We start from the raw sequence: 20203 nt of genomic DNA, 5'->3' as shown, positions 1-20203 counted from the left end.
GTTCTAGGGCATCAAAATTGCATTTCCTTGAAACTACGTTCACTGATAGCGTGTATGTGTGTGTATTTCTATCTTATGCTTACCCAATCTAAAAGCTCACGGCACGTGCCTGCTGCGCGCATAATTCCTATGGTGGATTGATACCGTGAACGCAGGAGAGGCTGGTGGAGGCAGTGGGCATGGCGTGGGTGAGCCCGTCCTCCGATGTCTCCCTCCACCGGCCTCCCCTGTCTCCCTCCACCGGCCTCCCCTGCGTGGATGTTGGATGGAGCTGCTGCTGCCCCGAGACCCTGGTCTGGGCTCAGGTGTTGTGTTTCGCCCACTTGTGGTTAAAGTTGGGATCTAATTTAGCCTTTTAGCCTTTTGAGTGAAAAGAAAGGAAACGTATATTTCTGATGTCAAAGAGAGAAAGTTTTATTGTGGCTTATGAGAACGGCAGCTCTATGGGTGAAAAAAGACACATGACAGGGCCACGCAGTCTGTGTAATTAATGTAGTTGTTGATTTGATAAATTAATTGTTGTATTTAAATATGAAGTTATCCATATAATCAATAAATCAATACATATTCAAACTTGATAATCACTGTTGACGATGTAGCCATAACTGACTGGACCAGTGAACCATTTTTAGTTCTAATGATGCTAGTGGTGTCACAATGGAGGGATGCATTGTGACATTACGTGCCTAGATGCTTGGGTTCCGTTAAGACAGTTCTGTCTGTTTAGTTCTGGGAAAACAGCAACATGGTGAGATGGTTATCTTTTTCTGAGTAACATCTGATCTGGAATTTGAATATTTAATCTGTTTGAGGGAGAGGTTATATTGGAAGAAGCATGGTAATTATCTAAAATGTGTCCTCCATTGTCTTTCTAAACGATGAATCCACTTGATCTTATGTACAGTATAGGGCTGTCACTCATACACACAAACAGTAAACGCTGTGTTGTTCACTGTGCCATTTCCATCATCTCAGGAGAGTCCAAAGAGATCTGAGAGAAAGGAAAGCAGAAGAAATGAAGAAGAAAATAAGAAGAAAGCAGACAAGGCAGCCACCAAGGTCAGTGATAACTCTCCTGTGTCTTCATATTCCACATTCAACCTTTATTTAGCTAGACCAAGCATACTGTGTGACTCAAGTTAACTAAGATAAGACCCATATAATTCCCAGCCAATAGCCTTTTTCCTATACCGGCATTTTACTGTCAGTATACACTGAACCGTACATATTGTCCTGCTAGTTATGTTACCAATAACGTGTCTGTGTCAATGGGGCAGAAGTGACGTAATGGTTAATTTGCATTAAATTCCACATAGTCCTGTGCCCCCCTCCCCAACACTCCCCTCCTACTTTGTGTGTAAAAAATACCTGCCCTCCAAAAAGCAAATCAACAATCGTCAATGGTGCTCAGGGCCCAGTTGTTCAATACTTTTAATCTGGATCATGCTGTCCTGGATAGCAAAAAAGAATCAGGATAATTCTGATCCAGATTAAAGGTTTAAAGGTGAACAACTGAGCCCAGATGACAAATGCAGGTAAAGATTTAGTACAATTTTACCATTGTCTCTGTGTGAACGGTGCTTTACTGTCCCATGGTCTCTACTTGCAAACAGGGTAAAGTAGAGCCCTTGACCAAGATGCCAGAAAGCATCAGAATCGCGATGAAACACCTGTTTGATCATAGGAAGCAGTATCATAGCAGCAATATAAAGGCAGAGTTTCATCGCATAGCCAGGAGGACCATCCAGATCCCTACAGAGGAGGTAATAGAGGAATATTTATTATATCTAGCTACTGTGTGTGTGTGTGTGTGTGTGTGTGTGTGTGTGTGTGTGTGTGTGTGTGTGTGTATGTGTGCAATGTTATAGTCTATATTTTGTCATACTTTCAACATTCAATCTCAAGTTGTTGTTTTTTTCAAACGTTTGATGAAGGTCTAGGGAATCTTTATTTCATTAGCTCATATTTGACTCATTTCATTCATATTTGATTAATATTTGACTCATTGATTCATTCAGTGTATCACAGTTTGCATCTGCTTCTTTTAGTTTTCGGTTGGTGACAAGAGCTACCTCAACACCATGAGTAACGACAAGACTGCGTCACCAGCCCCAAAAGACAAGGCTCTGGCTAAGAAGCCATCCTCCCGTAAATTGGTAAAGTAACTTAAACACTCCCCAATACTCCCTTCCTACTTTACCTGGTGTGTGTAAACAATGCCTTTACCTGTAAAATGCTGGCAAATCAACACCTGTGTAAATAGTGAACAGATGACAAATTGACAAATGCAATTAAAGATTTTGTGGCATTTCACCTTTTTCTCTGTGTGAACGGGGCTTTATTGTGCTATGGGCTCTTGTTCCAAACAGGGTAAACTGGAGCCCTTGAGCAAGATGGCTGACAGCATCCTGCTGGCTAAACTTACTGATCAGAAGAAGCTCGATGTCTTAGCCAGGAGGACCATCAAAACCCCAACAGAGGAGGTAACAGAGGAATATCAACTGTCTCTAGCTGCTACACTACAGTATCTATTACAAGTTGATAAGAACTCATAAAGTGTGTGTGTGTGTGTGTGTGTGTGTGTTTGTGTGTATGTGTGTGTGTGTGAAAAGGAGAAGAAGGAGGAGGTCCGGGTTCACCGAGCTGTTCCCTGTAGCCGTGGCGATGGGGGCAAGACCGCGTCACCAGTCCCAAGAGGCAAGGCTCTGGCTGAGAAGCCATCCTCCCGTAAATTGGAAAATAAAAAAATGGTACTTTAAAATGTAATAGAAATTAATAATCTCTTCTGCAAGACAAGAGAATTTGAAACCATTACTTATGTGCAGGGTTCCCGCGCTGGTCTATGATAATGTAGATATCCTCTCTTTCCTGTCACCCAATAGGATTGCGTCGTGATGTCTGGATCATCTGTTGCTGGGGGGCTTCAGAATGTCTATTCTGTGTCCTTCTTTGGTGACCATTTCAAGAACATCCATTCTGTGTCCATAACTGAGGATGTCCCGGATGTGTGTTCTACTTCCTCTGTTGCTGGGGGGCTTCCGAACATCTATTCTGTGTCGATTGGTGAGGAGATTGAGGATGCGTGTTCTCCCTCTTCGATTGTTGGAGGGCTTCAGAACGTCCATTCTCTGTCCATTGCAGAAGAGATTGATGACGCGTGTTCTGCTTCTTCCATCACGGAAGACATTGATGGAGCATGTTCTGCCTCCATAGCTGAGGATATTGAGGATGTGACCGCTGCCTCCTCCATAGCTGAGGATATTGAGGATGTGAGCGCTGCCTCCTCCATTGCTGAGGAGTTTGAGGATGTGAGCTCTGCCTCCTCCATTGCTGAGGAGATTGAGGACGTGAGCTCTGCCTCCTCAATAGCTGAGGAGATTCAAGACGCACCCTCAGAGGATAAGGGATATTCCTCTACATCCTCCATCTCAGAGGAGATCAAGAGGTCTGCAGCGTCCGCCATTTCGGAAGTCAGTGAGGACCGGCGCTCTGCATTGCACAGTGGAAAGATCTCCCGCAAAAAACTGGTGAGATTTTGGCTAGTCCTCTGGATTTATAGTGATTCTGTCAAGATGCAACCTTAACCTCATAGGAGCCAACGGACCCCCATCGGCATCCGAAGTGATATAAAGAGTTTACCTCGATCAATTCTCTTCATCGATATCACATTTTTTTCACAATTTTGCATGCTATACGATGCCACCATTTTTTTCCCGAGATGGTAAACACGGCCTAAGTCACATCCAGTTTTCTCCAACTGGAGAATGTGTCATGTCCGGTTTCAACGCCAAATTTCCATACCATTGGTCGGCCAACCCAAAAAAATCCCCCAAAAATAACAAATTAATTTAAAAAAATCTGATACATGAGAAAGGTCAAAGGTCAAAGATGGTGCCAAAATATCTCCAAATGGCCTAAACATATAGGTGTCCGCCTAAACATACCTGTACTAAAACAGGTACAAAGTTGCATTTGCTCACATTACTAGCATCGACTTTGGCACAAGTACTAATAAGACCCTGGAGTACTGATTCCTAGATGATTTGGGCTTGGTTATCAGGTTTCCAAGGTGATATTCACTGTAAAAGCTGTTGTTTTTTTAGGCGGAGACTGAATTTGAGATGTTTTATAATGTTCTAGCTCTATTTGCTCTGACACAGTAACATAGATTTTGATTCTGACACTTCTACAGCCACCCCACAGGTGTTAGCTTTCATTTGATAACAATATCATTATGAAGGCCCTTGTGATTGTGGAGATATTCTATATTCACTGTGTGCATGTCATTTCGAGCAGAAAACCAGAAAAATGAGGTGGATAAGAAGAGGTTAAAGGGATAGTTGAGTTACATCAAAGCATTCACAATTTTGAAACTTAAAGATTAGTGGCCCCATGCAAATATAAGATACCTCTTTCTCAGGACAAGAGACAGAAGTCTGACTCCTCCATGTGTGAAGATGCTGCTCTTGCAGAGGTGACAAACTAATGTAGATGCCTCTTCCACAGGACTGTGATAAGAAGAAGGAGGACAAGTCTGCTTCCTCAATCATTGAGGACATCGAGGAGCAGCCCTCTGTTGCTGCCGAGGTTGAGGACGAGCCATCTAAGTCCTATAATTACAGCAGCGACACAGTGAGCTACTCTGCTGGTGACAAGTCCTCTAAGCCATCCTTCAGCAAAGTGGTAAGGTTTCATCTTACAAGTGTTCATTTTAGACTGACCTCTGTTTCATTTAGTTGTGGGTAAAGATTCTCTCAGAGAAGATGGGGTTGTTATCAGATTAGATTACACACTTTATTTTCTGTTAAATCATGCATTTGTATACATCTCATTTGTAAGTGAGATACCTGTTTTGTGTGATGTTTCTACTCCAGAATTCTGCTAAGGGGCAAAAACTGAATTCTGAGGAGATGGAAGAGCAGGCCTCTGTAGCTGAGGACATACAGGACGAGCCCTCTGTATGCCACAGCACGGACTTCTACTCTGAGCCAAGCCAGAGAGCCGAGGACAAGTCATCCCTCAAAAAACTGGTGAGATTTCACCCAATCTGGCAGGAATACATGTCTATACTAGATTAGACTAGACTATCGAAGATACTTTAAACAGTTCACATTGTTTGTATTGTATTTATTGTTTATGTTGTTTGTATTCTTCTTATTGTAAATCACTGAGACAATTGTGTTTTGAAAAGCACAATACATGTGATTGATTGTTTCTGCCCAAGGATTCTGATAAGCAGGGAGAAGAGGCGTCCATTGTTGAGGACATCGAGGAACAGGCCTCTATAGCCGAGGACATAGAGGACCAGCCCTCTGCCCAATACACTATGGACAGCTACCCTGAGCCAAGCCAGAGAGCTGAGGACAAGTCCTTCCTAAAAAAAACGGTGAGATATTATCCACTCTAGTTAATACAGTGCATGTTCTAAGAGAGGCCCCCGTATTAGATCAGATTTTAAAAATATTTTAAAATAATCTGAAGCTGCTTTAGTTGAAAACACTGGCTACATACTAATGCCCAGGACTCTGATAAGGAGCAGGAAGACGATTCTGAGGCGTCCATTGTTGAGGACATCGAGGAGCAGGCCTCTATAGCTGAGGACATAGAGGATGAGGCCTCTGCCCACTACACCACTGACATGGACAGCTACTCAGAGCCCTGCCAGTCGTCCCTAAAAGAAATGGTGAGATTTTATCTATATTAGTAGGAGAGGTCCCATATGTTATTAGATTAGTATATAGAAAATATAAGCTGCTTCAATTGAAGACCCTACATTCAGGCTAATGTTAGACACCTCTGTTTCATGTGATGTGTCTGCCCCAGGATTCTGCTAAGGCGAGGAACACAGGGGAACAAGCGTCCATCGCCGAAGACTTCCAGGAGGAGGCTTCTGCTTACTACGTTTCCTCCCACCATGATGCAGGTGATCGGGCTGCCCTCTCGGCCCAAAGCCAGCAAGTCAAGGAGGCACCAGCTGTGGGAGGTGACAAGTCCTCTAACAGTGGACAGGCCTCTCTGAAACAGTTGGTCAGAGTCAATCATGCTGCCTCGAAGAGTGGAACGCCGGCCCTGGTGAGTTACTCTAACTATCTCACTTCAGAAGTGGTTTTAAATCATGTCATAACACGAGTTTGGTGTGCTATTATTATGTGCTATGAACACTGCAATTACAGGATTATGTCCAGGACTCAGAGGTCGCTGGCCTGAGAAAGGCTCTGGAGGAGGTGCGGGCAGCCTGTGCTGCTCTCCAAGCATCGCTGGACCAGGAGCGGTCCAACTACCTGGAGCTCCAAATGACGGCCAGCCACCAGGCCTCAGAGCTGAGGGACGGTCGGAACACCACTACCAAGCTTCAGGGTGAGCTTCATGCCGCCCTCGCTCTGCAGATGAGAGCGCTGGAGGAGCGTGATCAGCTTGCCCTGGACAGGCAGGCCCAGGTCCAGGAGCTTCAGGAGGCGAACGCCCGGCTACAAGAGGGCCTCCGGGGGGAGAGGGCGGAGAACGAAGCCCTCAACTCTAGAATGCAGGCCCTGCAGGAGGACAACGCAGCCAAGGTTGGAGAGATCCAGGAGCTTGTGTCCTCCCTGGAGGCAGAGAGAGGTCAGGGTGCTGCGCTGCAGGACCAGCAAGAGAGGGTGTCCGCGTTAGACAAGGCCCTGAGCTCTGAGATGGAGGCCCTGCGAGAGGAAAACGCTGCCAAAGATGCTCTCCTCTCCACTGCAAACCAGAGAGCTGACCAGAGGGCCTCAGATCTGAAGGTAGAGAGGAGGAGAAGCAAACAGCTCCAGACCGACCTGATCGTTGAGATCCAGGAGCTTGTGTCCTCCCTGGAGGCAGAGAGAGGTCAGGGTGCCGCGCAGCAGGACCAGCTAGAGAGGGCGTCCGCGTTAGACAAGGCCCTGAGCTCTGAGATGGAGGCCCTGCGAGAGGAAAACGCTGCCAAAGATGCTCTCCTCTCCACTGCAAACCAGAGAGCTGACCAGAGGGCCTCAGATCTGAAGGTAGAGAGGAGGGGAAGCAAACAGCTCCAGACCGACCTGACCGTTGAGATCCAGGAGCTTGTGTCCTCCCTGGAGGCAGAGAGAGGTCAGGGTGCCACGCTGCAGGACCAGCAAGAGAGGGCGTCCGCGTTAGACAAGGCCCTGAGCTCTGAGATGGAGGCCCTGCGAGAGGAAAACGCTGCCAAAGATGCTCTCCTCTCCACTGCAAACCAGAGAGCTGACCAGAGGGCCTCAGATCTGAAGGTAGAGAGGAGGAGAAGCAAACAGCTCCAGACCGACCTGATCGTTGAGATCCAGGAGCTTGTGTCCTCCCTGGAGGCAGAGAGAGGTCAGGGTGCCGCGCTGCAGGACCAGCTAGAGAGGGCGTCCTCGTTAGACAAGGCCCTGAGCTCTGAGATGGAGGCCCTGCGAGAGGAAAACGCTGCCAAAGATGCTCTCCTCTCCACTGCAAACCAGAGAGCTGACCAGAGGGCCTCAGATCTGAAGGTAGAGAGGAGGAGAAGCAAACAGCTCCAGACCGACCTGACCGTTGCCCTCCAACAGTGGCAGAGTGTGCTGTTGGACCGTGACCATCTGGCCAAAGAAAGCCCCCCCAGACTTCTAGAGCTCCTCAAGCTGAGCTCAGAAAACAATGCCCTGAAGGAGCAGAGTGCGGAGTCGGCTGCTCTTCTCTCCTCGCTTCAGAATGACTTCCACGCTGCCCTCTCTGGGAAGAACATGGCTCTACAGGAACGCGACAAACTGACTGTGGAGCTAAGAGTGGTCAGAGAGGTCTGCTCTGAGCTGGAGGAGGCTGTGGCCACAGAGATGGCAGAGGCTGAGAAAGTCTGTGACCAGCTCAAGGACCGGGACCAGCAGGCGTATGAGAAGACCATGGCCCTGGAGAGGAGCCTCATCTCCCAGCGTGAGGTCCGTTTATCCCTGGAGGCAGAGCAGAGACGCTCTGAGGGACTGGCTGTGGAGATACGGCAGCTAAAGGCACAGCTGACTGGGAGCCTGCAGTCAGCCACCTCAGCCTAGCGGGTAAGATGCTGTCAATGACTGGGATGCATTACGCCACATTGTATCTCTCATTGAGAGACAATCTGTTTTACATTGCCTATATCTCACAAATGGTGTGTGTGTGTGCGTGCGTTCATTTCTTAATTCACTCTTAATTCATTATTTCAGGTCCTGGGGTTGGGGCTCTCGCCTCTCGGGGGTGGTGTTTATTTATTTTTTATTTATTGGAAGGATCCCCATTACCTATACCAATAGGCATGAGCTACTTTTAGTGGGGTCCACATTTAAAACATAACATGAAATAACATTTAACATATAACACATACTTAAATTACAAATATCAAACATTAAAATATATCATACATCATACAATTTTAAATTTGGCATAATATAAAACACTTATATATCTAGTTGGGGTCCACATATATATTTTTTTTTTTACAAATAACATTTAACACACACCCACACCCACCTCCAAGAGGAACAGGAACTCCAGAGCGACATGGACATTATCCTCTTGGCCACCAGAGGAAACTAGAGGACCCAGTGTGACCGACTATATTACTGTGGCTGCCACTCCGTTCATCTACATTCATGAAATCAATAAATACTTCAATTGAATTCAATCTGCTTGAATAGTGCTTTATTTGATCTCATATTTTGCCCTTATTTAAGCGGGTCAGTTGACTGAGAAGACAGCAACAACCAGGGGGAAAGCTGCATAGGTATAGGGCCAGTTTCAGACAAGGCTTAAGCCTAATCCTAGATTGAAAAGCATCTTCAATGGACATTTTACATTGAAAGTGTGTTTAGGCCTTGTCTGTGAAACCTGCCCCTAGTGTCCTCAGGTAAGATTTCACTATCTAGGATCAGAACTTCTAGAAGAGTAGAAGATACCCTTCTAGAAGTCAAACCCCAGACACAGAAATGTGATGGAAATGTCCTTCTGTATCTAACACACAGCACACCCAGATGTAATGGATTGTGTAAAAAGTGATGGAACACAGGCCTAAAGCCTCTGGCCCAAGCATAAATTACTTTTACTTATTACTTTTTTTTGTGATGATGAATAGATGATTCACTGGCTTGGACAATTGTTGTAAGTTGTTTGGATATAGGCGTCTGCTAAATGCCAAAAATGTAAACAGAAAATAAGAGACACACGAAACTCATCCACAGAGCACTGTTTAATCAAAGGCTTTTCTTTACAAAAGATGGCAGTACTCTGCAACAATGTATATTGGATTTCTGGACTTCATAAAATATCTTACACTGAATTGTAATCAAAACATTGGCAAAATGAATTCTAACATCCATCATATGTATTTGTGTGACTGAATCCACTCACATGGACAGTCTTAGAAACATAATGGTAGCCTATTTATAACGGTATCATGTCACAGACAATTCTGGGATTCATCAGGAAAGTTTTTTTTTTTACCTGAACTTTCTCATAGTGACCCATATTGGTCTGTGTGACAGCGGTGACTCATGAGTCAGAATAACAACCAGTTACATCCAGTATCAACCCGACCAGTGGACAATGCTGGACAGAGTTGTAAAACAACTGGGCAATGACCTTCACGATTCTTTTGAGACAAGAGCATATCCAAAGTTAAATAAAAGCCATCCATCCATCGTTATTCATCCTAGATCAGTACACAACAACAAAATAAAACATATTGATAGCAGAGCAGTATAAAAAAATGCAATGTCCATGTTCCATAGTTCTGGTCCGTCAGGGCAGAGCCCGGGCGGTGTCTTGGCCCATACAGCTCTCTGGAAGAACAGGAACCGGGCGAGGTGGATCCTACGGCCCCGCATTCATCATCTACTTCCTGTAAAGAGACAACAAGAAGTAAATCAACAACATGAAAGACACAGGAACACAGTTGGTACATTTACAGTTTAACAATTTAGCAGACGCCTTTATCCAAAGCAACGTACAATTAGAGATTACAGGGACATACTCCCTGGAGTAATTTAGAGCCAAACTCAAGGACACACTAGTGGTGGTGTTCTCAGGTGGGATTTGAACTCATAACCTTCTGATCACCAGTTGGTGACATGCAAGGTTGCTACCCTATCAAAGGATATCAGTGGAGGCTGGTGGAGGTAGAAATTGGAGGACATTGTAATGCATAGAACGGACCTACCCTACCAAAACCCCTCAGTGGAGACAGAAATCAGAGAAGAGGCTCATTGTAATGCATGGAACGGAATGAGGAATAGTATCACATGTTCGATACCAATCCGCATTCCGTTTATTACAAGGACCTCCACCCTCTTCCACAGAAGGCACTGTGTGTAGAAACCCTGGTTCACCGCATATCAATAAGCTCATTGGGAGTAGCAGTGTGTTTATCGTTTCATGTGAGGCTGCTTCACAAATTGTAGTGAAAGGGAAACGTCTGTGTAACAATCTGTGTAACAATCACTCAGAATCTTCTAGGATTCAGTCACTCACCTCGGAATCCACGGCCGCCACCCCGGCTTCCTCCCCGGAATCCTCCTCCTCCTCGCCCACCCCTGAACCCACCATCACCACCACCGCCACGACCAAATCCACCACCCCTACCGCCCCGGAAACCACCTGGAGATGAACAAAAAAATGGTTAAAAAACCTGTTAAAAGTTCTCAGTTGTTGAGTTGTCTCTCAATGTTTTGTTTCGCTGAACTGTGGTGTACTTATACATTGTAAGAAAACATTTAAATAATTAGAGAATGTTATAGAAAACTGTTTCAAAGACTTCCAACACGCAACAAGAAATACAACACGTAGAAACTTACCCCCACGTCCGCCGCCTCCTCTTCCTCCACCTCTCCCCCCTCGGCCTCCCCTCGGGGGGCCCTTCTCGCCCGGCGGTCTGGGCAGGAACCTCTGGAGAGGCAGCAGCTTCATCGGGTCGATGTAGAACTATGGGACAGAGTAAGACGTTAGTTGGACAGCTTTAGAAATGTTATATTCAAATGTTAAGACAGGGTTCGATTGATAGTGGGTGGGAAGTCGCAGTGGGCCACACAAGCTTACCTTCTGTGGTTTCTTGAACGAAGACGCCTTCATATTGTCAGAGAGTTTGACAGAGAAATACTATTGGGCTTTGGGTTAAGGAGCAAATCAGTCACAACACCATCGAAACAATTTCCCGAAGGCAACATCACCTTGTGGTAAGGTAAAAATAAAGTTGCTAATACACAAAAAAAAATCATCAAATGAGAGGAATTGAAAGGATACAAATTCGCGCAGTTGGCCGAAGATTTCATCCACCTTCCCGATCTGCTCTTTGTTTTCCAGGTACACTGGAGCGTTGAAGTAGGGAACCTTGTTCTCTTCCGTCGTACACTTACACACAATGTCGTCCTCACAGGGGTGAACAAACTCCCCCAGGCCTGCAGTGGGGACGGGTCAGTCAGTCAGTCAGGACAGAGCAAAAACCACGGAGCAACAACATGTGTGTTTTGTACATGTTGGCCTGTGTGTGTGTATCAGGGGACATATTTTGTACATGTAGGCCTGTGTGTGTGTATCAGGGGACATATGTTTTGTATACATACATGTAGGCCTGTGTGTGTGTATCACGGGACATCTGTTTTGTATACATACATGTAGGCCTGTGTGTGTGTATCAGGGGACATCTGTTTTGTATACATACATGTAGGCCTGTGTGTGTGTGTATCAGGGGACATATGTTTTGTATATGTACATGTAGGCCTGTGCCAGGGGAGGCTCATTGTAATGCATGGAATGAGAAACGATTCCGTTATTTCATTCATTTCAGTGAGCCTGTCCCCCGATGTACACCTCCACGGGTGTGTGTGCGTGGTTTTAAAGAGTACACACACATGGAACTGTGTTCTCTCCGCGCATATTACCGACAACGTATTCCGGTGGGCCGTAGTCCTGCTGTCTGAAGCCTCCTCTGCCGCCGCCTCCACGGAACCCACCGCCGCCGCCTCGACCACCGAATCCTCCTCCTCCTCCTCCTCCTCTTCCTCCACCGCCACGGTACCCTCCACCTCCACCTCCACCGCCGTATCCTCCGCCACCGCGGCCCCCTCTTCCACCTCCCCCTCGGAAGGACATGTTCAACACTAGACCTACAACCGAAAGAGCACAAAATATGTATTTGTTAATCTCAGGCATGAAAATGGGTCGGGGTGAAAAAGGTGAGAAGGATACGAGACCCCGAACCTGCTAGGCGGTCCCGGCGGAAAGTTTTTTTGTGGAAAAATTTGCTTCCATGTGCTCATATCTGATTTATTTTAGATTTACTCTAGTGGTGGTCACATGCAGAATTACAAGATTGCAAAAAACAAAACAAAAAAAAGGTATGAATGTAGGTCACCTATTTTGGATTCAAAACGGCGAATTTCGCCGAAAGGTGAGCGATTATCATGCCTGTAATCTGATTTCGATATAACTAGATGATAATAATATTTGCAACAGCAGTCACAGCAAATCAAGTCAAGACAGCGTGCACAACGAGGCTAGCTAGCTAAGCTGGCTAACTAGGCTTTAGCGATGACAACTTCTCTTATGTTTACAGAATCTAACGGGAGAAAAAGTGAATCTCCCGATAAGAGATAACCACATTATAGTTGGCTTGTCTAAATGATGTAATATACTACATATGCATTTGATTTCACATACCTTTAACCAGATGAATAAGCCCAGCTCTGGGAACGCTGCACTGTCACACGAGTTGCACGCCACGAACCGACAACACATGTGCGCTGACGACGGTGCCGTAAAATGGCAGAGAAGTTCGACTGTCGTAAAACGTTTATGGAAGTCTTACGTCACTTTTGTTATAAACGCACCCCTCTCCCCGTTCCACTGAAGTCGCGAGCAGCAGGAGTTGGTGAGTTTAGAATGATAAGGTTCTATCTCCGTTTAGGGCAGTTCAGAGATATTGAGCATCAACGTTTTTACATTCCATTATGTTTTGTGAGATGGAACCTTTGTATTTTATGAATTACTAACTCAAAAATGTCAACATTTTAAAAATAACACCACACAGGCATTAATACACACCTAATGGATCAGATTATGTAAAAAAACTAAATTTTGACAAAAATGGAGATAGAACCTTATAATTCTAACGTCACGAGTTGGTAGGGAGAGGTGGAGTTTTGTGCGTATATACAAATGATTTAATTGTGCAACACAGTCAGTGTATACAGCATGTATCTCCTGTGCGGTGTTCTATGTTTATGTCATGTTTTGTTTTGACTGTTATTGTTTACCAGTCCTGGGACTGCAGATGCAAATGAGCTGTTAATCTGTATCTTTATGATATGTATGTTTTTGTTTTACATTATTCCAGTCATGTAAACGGCTCTATAGAATAGAATGATATAAAATGACAAATGTGCAGGCAAACGAACTGAAAATGCAAAAGTGGTTTCAAAAAGAAGTAAACAAGTAACATATGCCTATTAAGATATAATGCGATAGCTCATATTAGTACGTGATGTGTTTTGTTTCCCACAGAGTCACATTTCACAAATAAGCCATAATGAGTACTGAGGGTCAGGTAAGGAATGCCCTCTCTCTCTCTCTATCTATCTCTCTCTCTATCTCTCTATCTATCTCTCTCTCTCTATCTCTCTCTCTCTCTCTCTATCTCTCTCTCTCTCTCTCTCTCACTCACTCACTCACTCACAGGCTTCCATACAGTTACAGTTTCTGTTATGTTTATACCAGGAGAACACTCCCTCTCCTGACATAAAGTCTGTACACACGTTGATAAACCACAAACTTGACCTAGTTAGCAACCTCAAGCTATTTCCATGGATTCTCAATCTCCCCCATGTTTCTTAGGTGATTAAGTGCAAAGCAGCTGTGGCCTGGGAGGCAGGGAAACCTCTCTCCATTGAGGAGGTGGAGGTGGCCCCTCCTAAGGCCCACGAAGTGCGCCTCAAGGTACCTCAGACCCGGTGTGGGTATCCCTCCCCTACCTCCACTCACTTATGCTCACATGTTTTACTTCCTACAACTCCTGGTCAGTGAGTGGAAACCTGCTGTAAACTATTGTAAACACACTCAGTACAGTACATTATACAACCAGTGGACCTCTATAAAAAACACACACACACACACACACACACACACACACACACACGTTGTCTCTTGAGACAGCAACAGCAGCCTGCAATACAAAGATCACAACTGTGATGTCTGTTTTGTTTGTGGGCAGGTGGTGGCGAGCGGTGTGTGCCACACTGACTGGGCGTTCCTCTATGAGACCGGCAGAGGGATAAGACCCTTCCCTCTGGTCCTGGGTCACGAGGGGTCTGGGGTGGTGGAGAGTGTAGGCCTGGAGGTCACCACACTCTCACCAGGTATAGGCGATGAAGTCTTATTTTTGGTTACTTTTTTCCCCTGAGTTTAACTCATATATTTCATTTTGTTGGATAGAGATAGTGAAGATAGACAGGGAAATTTTTTATAGCAAGTATGTAGTAAGTCGCTTTGGATAAAAGCGTCTGCTAAATGTCCAAAATGTAACTGAATTATAGCCTGCACCCAAACTGTCTAATACTGTAACATGCCTGATGAAAGTTTACAGTTAGCTGCTGCACTGTAGCTTTAACAGATTGGATAGCATTCATGTTTACTCTCCTGTAAAGCTAGTGTATTCTTTGTGTTTCCATAGGAGATAAAGTCATCCCTCTGTTTCTCCCACAATGTGGAGAGTGCGAACACTGCCTGAGTCCCAAGACTAATCTGTGCAAGAAGAACTGGTACATCTGTCAGGGTTTTAACTGTTACCATGGCTTGTGTGGCATGTTGTTGATTACACACACACACACACACACACACACACACACACACACACACACTGCAGCTACACATGCTCTGTCGTCAAATAAAGCATACAAATGTTTTATCTTACTCCATCCGTGATGGCAAAAAAGCCTATAAAAACATCCCCATCATTATAAACATGACACACACACACACACACACACACACACACACACACACACACACATGACACACACACTGATTCCAGTTTGGTTGAACCTATAGCTCAGTCTAAAGGTTTGGTCAACATGTTAGTGTCTTGCAGCAACCTCACCCTTCACTGTGGTCCAGTTTGAACAGTCTTTAAGGGGGTCCTTCCCTCCCTGCCTTCCTCCCTTCCTTCTTTGTAGAAACCACTGATCTGACAAGACTTGATTGGTGAAGGCTCTGCAGGCTCTCTACATTAGATCAGTGATCTTCTCATGGAAGGTAGGAAGCATTTAAAGAGTACTCAAACAGGACCACGGTAGAGGAAAGATTGTATCGTATCGTATTGTATCGCCAAACTGTGATACTTAGAAAACAAGGTCACGGATGAAAATGTATTGGTCGCGGGTTTCAGGTTTTTGAGCTACTTCTAAATTGCACAGAGGCAGCGATGGCAGAAACAATCTATTAATTTCACTGTGACCTGCTGCCTATCAGGCAGGGAGGCAGGCTGTTGCTGAGTGAGTGTCTGGGAGGTGGAGGGATGTGTGTGTGTGTGTGTGTGCGCGTGTGTATATATGTGTGTGTGTGTGTGTGTGTGTATTCTAACAGGACCTGTGTCTGTCTGTCCTCAGGGCTAACACTCAGATGGGGGTGTTGGTGTGTGTGTGTGTGTGTGTGTGTGTGTATATTCTAACAGGGCCTGTGCTGTCTGTCTTCAGGGCTAACACTCAGATGTGTCTGCGTGTGTGTGTGTGTGTGTGTGTGTGTGTGTGTGTGTCTGTCTGTCCTCAGGGCAAACACTCAGATGGGGGTGTTGGCTGACGGCACCAGCAGGATATCCTGTCGTGGGCAGCAGGTCTACCAGTTCATCGGTGTCAGCACCTTCTCCCAGTACACCGTTGTTCTCGATACCATGGTAACCAAGATCAGAGACGACGCCCCCCTGGACACGGTGTGCCTGCTGGGCTGTGGCGTCTCCACAGGTTATGGTGCCGCCCTAAACGTTGCCAAGGTGGTTTATTTATGCAGTGTTTTTCTTTTTTTGGCGGGGTGGGGGGGGGGGGGGGGAATTATCAGCTGGTGCGACTTGGTTTGGCTCTGTAGTAAGGATGTAATGATGCATCACGAGACAGTTACTTATCGGTACAAATATGCGACAATTCAATTGGTGACATGAAAAGTTAATCGCGATACTCTTTTTAAACAGCAGAGGGTGTAATCTACTTTCGACTTTGTTTTAGTTTTTTATAAAGAAAAGGAAATATGCATAGTTTGTGTTTTAGCAGTTATAACCTACCTCAGAAATAAAAAGGGATTCTTTAAGAAAATACAGTATTTTGTAGTTTTTGTCTGAGGAATAAATAAAATAATCTGATTTGTCTGCAATCTAAAAGATTCGGAGAAAATCGTATTGTAAACCCAGTATCGTGAATCGTATCGAATCGTGAGTTGAGTGTATCGTTACATCCCTACTCTGTAGTGTGAATTAGTATTACGAGTGTGCTCCCATTCCTGTCCACCAGGTGGAGCCTGGTTCCACGTGCGCCGTGTTCGGCCTGGGAGCCGTGGGCCTGGCCGCCGTCATGGGCTGCAAGGTTGCCGGGGCGACCAGGATCATCGGCGTGGACATCAACCCAGAAAAGTCTGAGAAGGCCCGGGAGTTTGGGGTTGGGGAGTTTGTGAACCCCGGGGACCACAGCCCCAGACCCATCCAGGACGTGCTGGTGGAGATGACGGGCGGGGGGGTGGACTACGCTCTGGAGTGTGTGGGAAGTGTCACCGTCATGGTGAGAGAAAAAAAGAAAAGAAAATCCTATTTATTCCTTCTTCTAGCATTGTGACTGCCAATGGCTGATTGCCAATGGATGATGATTCACTTACTTAGACTAATGTATCTCTAGACTAATGTAGTTAGATAGATAGATAGATAGATAGATAGATAGATAGATAGATAGATAGATAGACTTTATTTGTCATTGCTACAGTACAGGTACCAAACAACGAAATTTAGGAGGGGAGGCTCCCCTGGTGTTTAGGAAAGGAAAAAGAAACACATTTTAGAAAAAGCATAGATGCATAAAATCACAAGAAGGTAAGGAGCTGGTTTACATCAATAAAGGCTATGTACACAATCCACTGTACTATACTGCACAGATAGTCAACTAGGGTTGTCATATTACACAAGAAAGTATTTTTTCACATTATTTTAAAGTGTCACAGTTTGCAGGCTTGAAAATGTACATGTTTGTGACTCAGCACTAGCTGCCATACAATCCGTCCGGACTGTCCTGGGCCCAGAACTTAGGCCTTTTCTGTGTTCAGGGCCTTGACGGCCCTGTGGTAGAAGCTGTCCTTCAGTCTGTTTGTCTTTGCGGCCGGGGTCCTGTACCTCCTGTTCGAGGGCAGCTTGACAAAGTGTTCGTGCCCAGGGTGGGTCGGGTCCTTGGAGATCTTGGAGGCCCTCCTGAGACAGCGTGTTTTGTACAGCTCCTCCAGAGAGGGGAGGGGGGCGCCGGTGATCTTCTGTGCTGTTCTCACGACTCTCTGTAGCTCGTTTCTCTCCGCTGTTGTGCAGCTGTGGAACCAGTTGGAGATGCCGAAGGTGAGGATGCTCTCCACTGCGCCGTGGTAGAAGGCCACCAGTATCTCCTTCTTGTTGTGTTGTTTCTTGAGGCATCTCAGGGTGTATAGCCGCTGTTGTGCCCTCTTGATGGTGCCTTTAGTGTTGTCCTTCCAGTAGCTTTGGATAAAGGCGTCTGCTAAATGTCTAAAATGTAAATGCTGTGTGCTCAGGACGAGACTTTGTAGTTGTTGTTGTTGTTGTTTTATTAAAAGGGGACAATTCATACCCTGGCCTTGTTTTGTTTGCCATGACAGTAATACAGTGTAACTAACAAAACTTTTCTTTAAATGACAAGTCTATATAGAACTGAATGGACCAACAGTTGTACTGAATCCTAGGTATCATGCCATGTCTCACATCAGATAGCACGACTCTGGAAATTCAAGATTTGTGTATGTACAGTGTGTGTGTGTGTGTGTGTGTGTGTGTGTGTGTGTGTGTGTGTGTGTGTGTGTATTTGTGCTTTAAAAATAAATAAATAACTGAAGCATTTATTAGTTTGAGGTATAGTGTTCAGTAGAAATGGCGTCCCCCTGTGGTAAGAGGATGAAGTGTCATGGTACAGTGTGTGTGTTCCCTTTCCCCCCAGAGATCCGCCTTGGAGAGCACCAAGGACGCGTGGGGGACCTGTGTCATCGTGGGCTGGACCGAGACGGAGGAGATGAGCTTCATGGTGAAGGACCTGCTGTTGGGACGCACCCTGAAGGGAACCTACTTCGGAGGTGAGTTGATAAAAAATAAATCAAAATAATAATGATTCTTCCTTCCTCTAGCATTTTTGACTGCCGTGGCCTCTGGCCCTAGCATAGACTACTTTGTCTTGAGATGACTGATGCTTAGAGGATTCACTGACTTAGACAAATACATTGGTTGTAAGTCGCTTTGGATAAAGGTGTTTTGCTAAAGGCCAAAAATGTAAATGTAAATGTATGTGATTACTGAAGTTGAGACTTTTAGATGCATGTTACCTTACGTGTGTTTCATTACATTCCTCATTCCATTCCATGCTTTACAATGAGCCCGTCCTCTGATTTCTGCCTCCGCTGGCTCATAACATACATGTTGTACTGGTCAAACAGGCTGGAAGAGCGTGGAGGGTGTCCCCAGACTAGTGGACGACTATATGAACCACAAACTGAAGCTGGATGAGTTTGTGACTCACACACTGACCTTAGACCAGATCAACACCGCCTTTGAACTCCTGATCAGTGGGAAAAGGTGTGTGTGTGTGTGTGTGTGTGTGTGTGCGTGTGCGTGCGTGCGTGTGTAGTAATACCATACAAGTACTCAATCCTTAAGAGGGTTTTTGGTCTCTGATCAGTTTCTCCCATCCTTCCATGACAGCATCCGAACAGTCATAAAACTGTGGTCGTGATGGACTGGAGTCTGCTGGACAAGTTCACATGTTCATTGTTATCCTGACCCTGGACTACACATGTGCCATTATCCTTGACATAATTACAATGACCTCCGATTTCTACCTCCACCAGCCTCCCCTCCTTCACACCCTTCTGCTCTGCTCTGTATGGACAATCCCCTCGACAAAGACCACTGAATACAGTTCAGTGTATGTTTTTTTCAGAGTATACAGTACATTTTCTTTCACAACATAATTGTTAAGATGTATATGTTCAAGCTTGATGTAGATTTTGTATTATTTATTATTTGATTTGATTTTGAATTATGAATTGTTGATTTTGTAACAGACTGGCAGAAATTATATAATTTCCGTTGTGCTGTTTAATAAATACTACCTTCATTAATAAATACTACCTTCATCCTCCTATGTTCCAGTCCAGCACCGTCCAATCACATGAGTCATGTCAGCTTACTCTTTCATTACAAACTTCCACTACTACTGGCAATTACTGTAGGCTGTTTGAGAGAGGCGTTGAATCCTAAGCAACCTGCCCAGTGGTGAGTACATGTTGTTAGAAGTACAGTAGACCACATACAGCACTATATTAGGTGTCAACGCTGTGTGCTGGAAAACCTTGTAAGTGCATCTAGGTGAAGATATGGGCGGTTGTGGCGTATCACCTAGACTACACCACTGTGTGGAGCCCTTATGGCTCACCTACCTCTGAGTGGGGGCATTGAGCTCATTCCAATACCACCTGGACTTGATTCCCTGGAGAAGCATCCACAGAATATTTAGAAATACATTATTTGCAGCTTCCCGAGAGATACAGTATTTTCCAGTATTTTCCAGGGTTTTGTAAAGTAATGTTAGAATGATAAAATACTTTTTTTTATTCTTTGGAGTCAGAGATATTTTAGAAGTTTAGATAGCAATCGTTAAGCCAAAGCCAGTGTGTGTAATGATGAGTTGCTTTTGTGTTTTGTTGCTTTTGTGAGTTCAGGTCAGAACAAGAGACAATGTGCAAGTGGGCACTAGATCATATACCCAAGACCTAACTCGTCTACGTCGAGGGGTGTAGAGGAGCTGACACAAAAAAAAGAGAGAGAGAGAGAGTACACCAAACTAATGTTGGGATCTAAAACAAGCCACATCCAACAGAACTAAAGTGCAGGATTTTATTTACAGTAATGGTGGTGGGCAATGTATAATCTGTATGCCAATGGGAAAAGGAAACGACAAGTGGTGCCAATGAA

The 20203-nt window shown here is 45.1% G+C and overlaps 2 protein-coding genes across 2 annotated transcripts; one reads left to right on the top strand and one right to left on the bottom strand.

Moving 5' to 3' along the window:
* Window positions 1–9177: 9177 nt before the first annotated feature.
* LOC308152491 (H/ACA ribonucleoprotein complex subunit 1-like) lies at window positions 9178–12101 on the bottom strand. Its single transcript, XM_080525485.1, has 6 exons — window positions 11877–12101; window positions 11239–11393; window positions 11035–11094; window positions 10794–10920; window positions 10471–10596; window positions 9178–9841 (listed from the first exon to the last, which is right to left on the bottom strand). The coding sequence occupies exons 1-6, from the start codon at window positions 12085–12087 to the stop codon at window positions 9831–9833; spliced, it is 690 nt and encodes a 229-aa protein (XP_080381611.1). The 5' UTR covers window positions 12088–12101; the 3' UTR covers window positions 9178–9830.
* A 1421-nt stretch (window positions 12102–13522) lies between these two features.
* LOC308152799 (alcohol dehydrogenase class-3-like) lies at window positions 13523–19006 on the top strand (the record flags this gene model as incomplete). The annotated part of the gene is made up of 9 exons (XM_080525867.1): window positions 13523–13540; window positions 13828–13929; window positions 14204–14348; window positions 14663–14750; window positions 15757–15976; window positions 16488–16751; window positions 18177–18309; window positions 18667–18805; window positions 18932–19006. 9 exons carry the CDS (start codon window positions 13523–13525, stop codon window positions 18960–18962), a joined length of 1140 nt encoding a protein of 379 aa, XP_080381993.1. The 3' UTR covers window positions 18963–19006.
* Between the last annotated feature and the right edge of the window lie 1197 nt (window positions 19007–20203).

This window comes from Nansenia antarctica, assembly GCF_963989245.1.
Source record: "Nansenia antarctica genome assembly, chromosome: 3".
Lineage (NCBI taxonomy): Eukaryota > Metazoa > Chordata > Actinopteri > Argentiniformes > Microstomatidae > Nansenia > Nansenia antarctica.
Note: the sequence above shows the minus strand (reverse complement) of the source record. Positions and strands in the feature narration are given on the sequence as shown.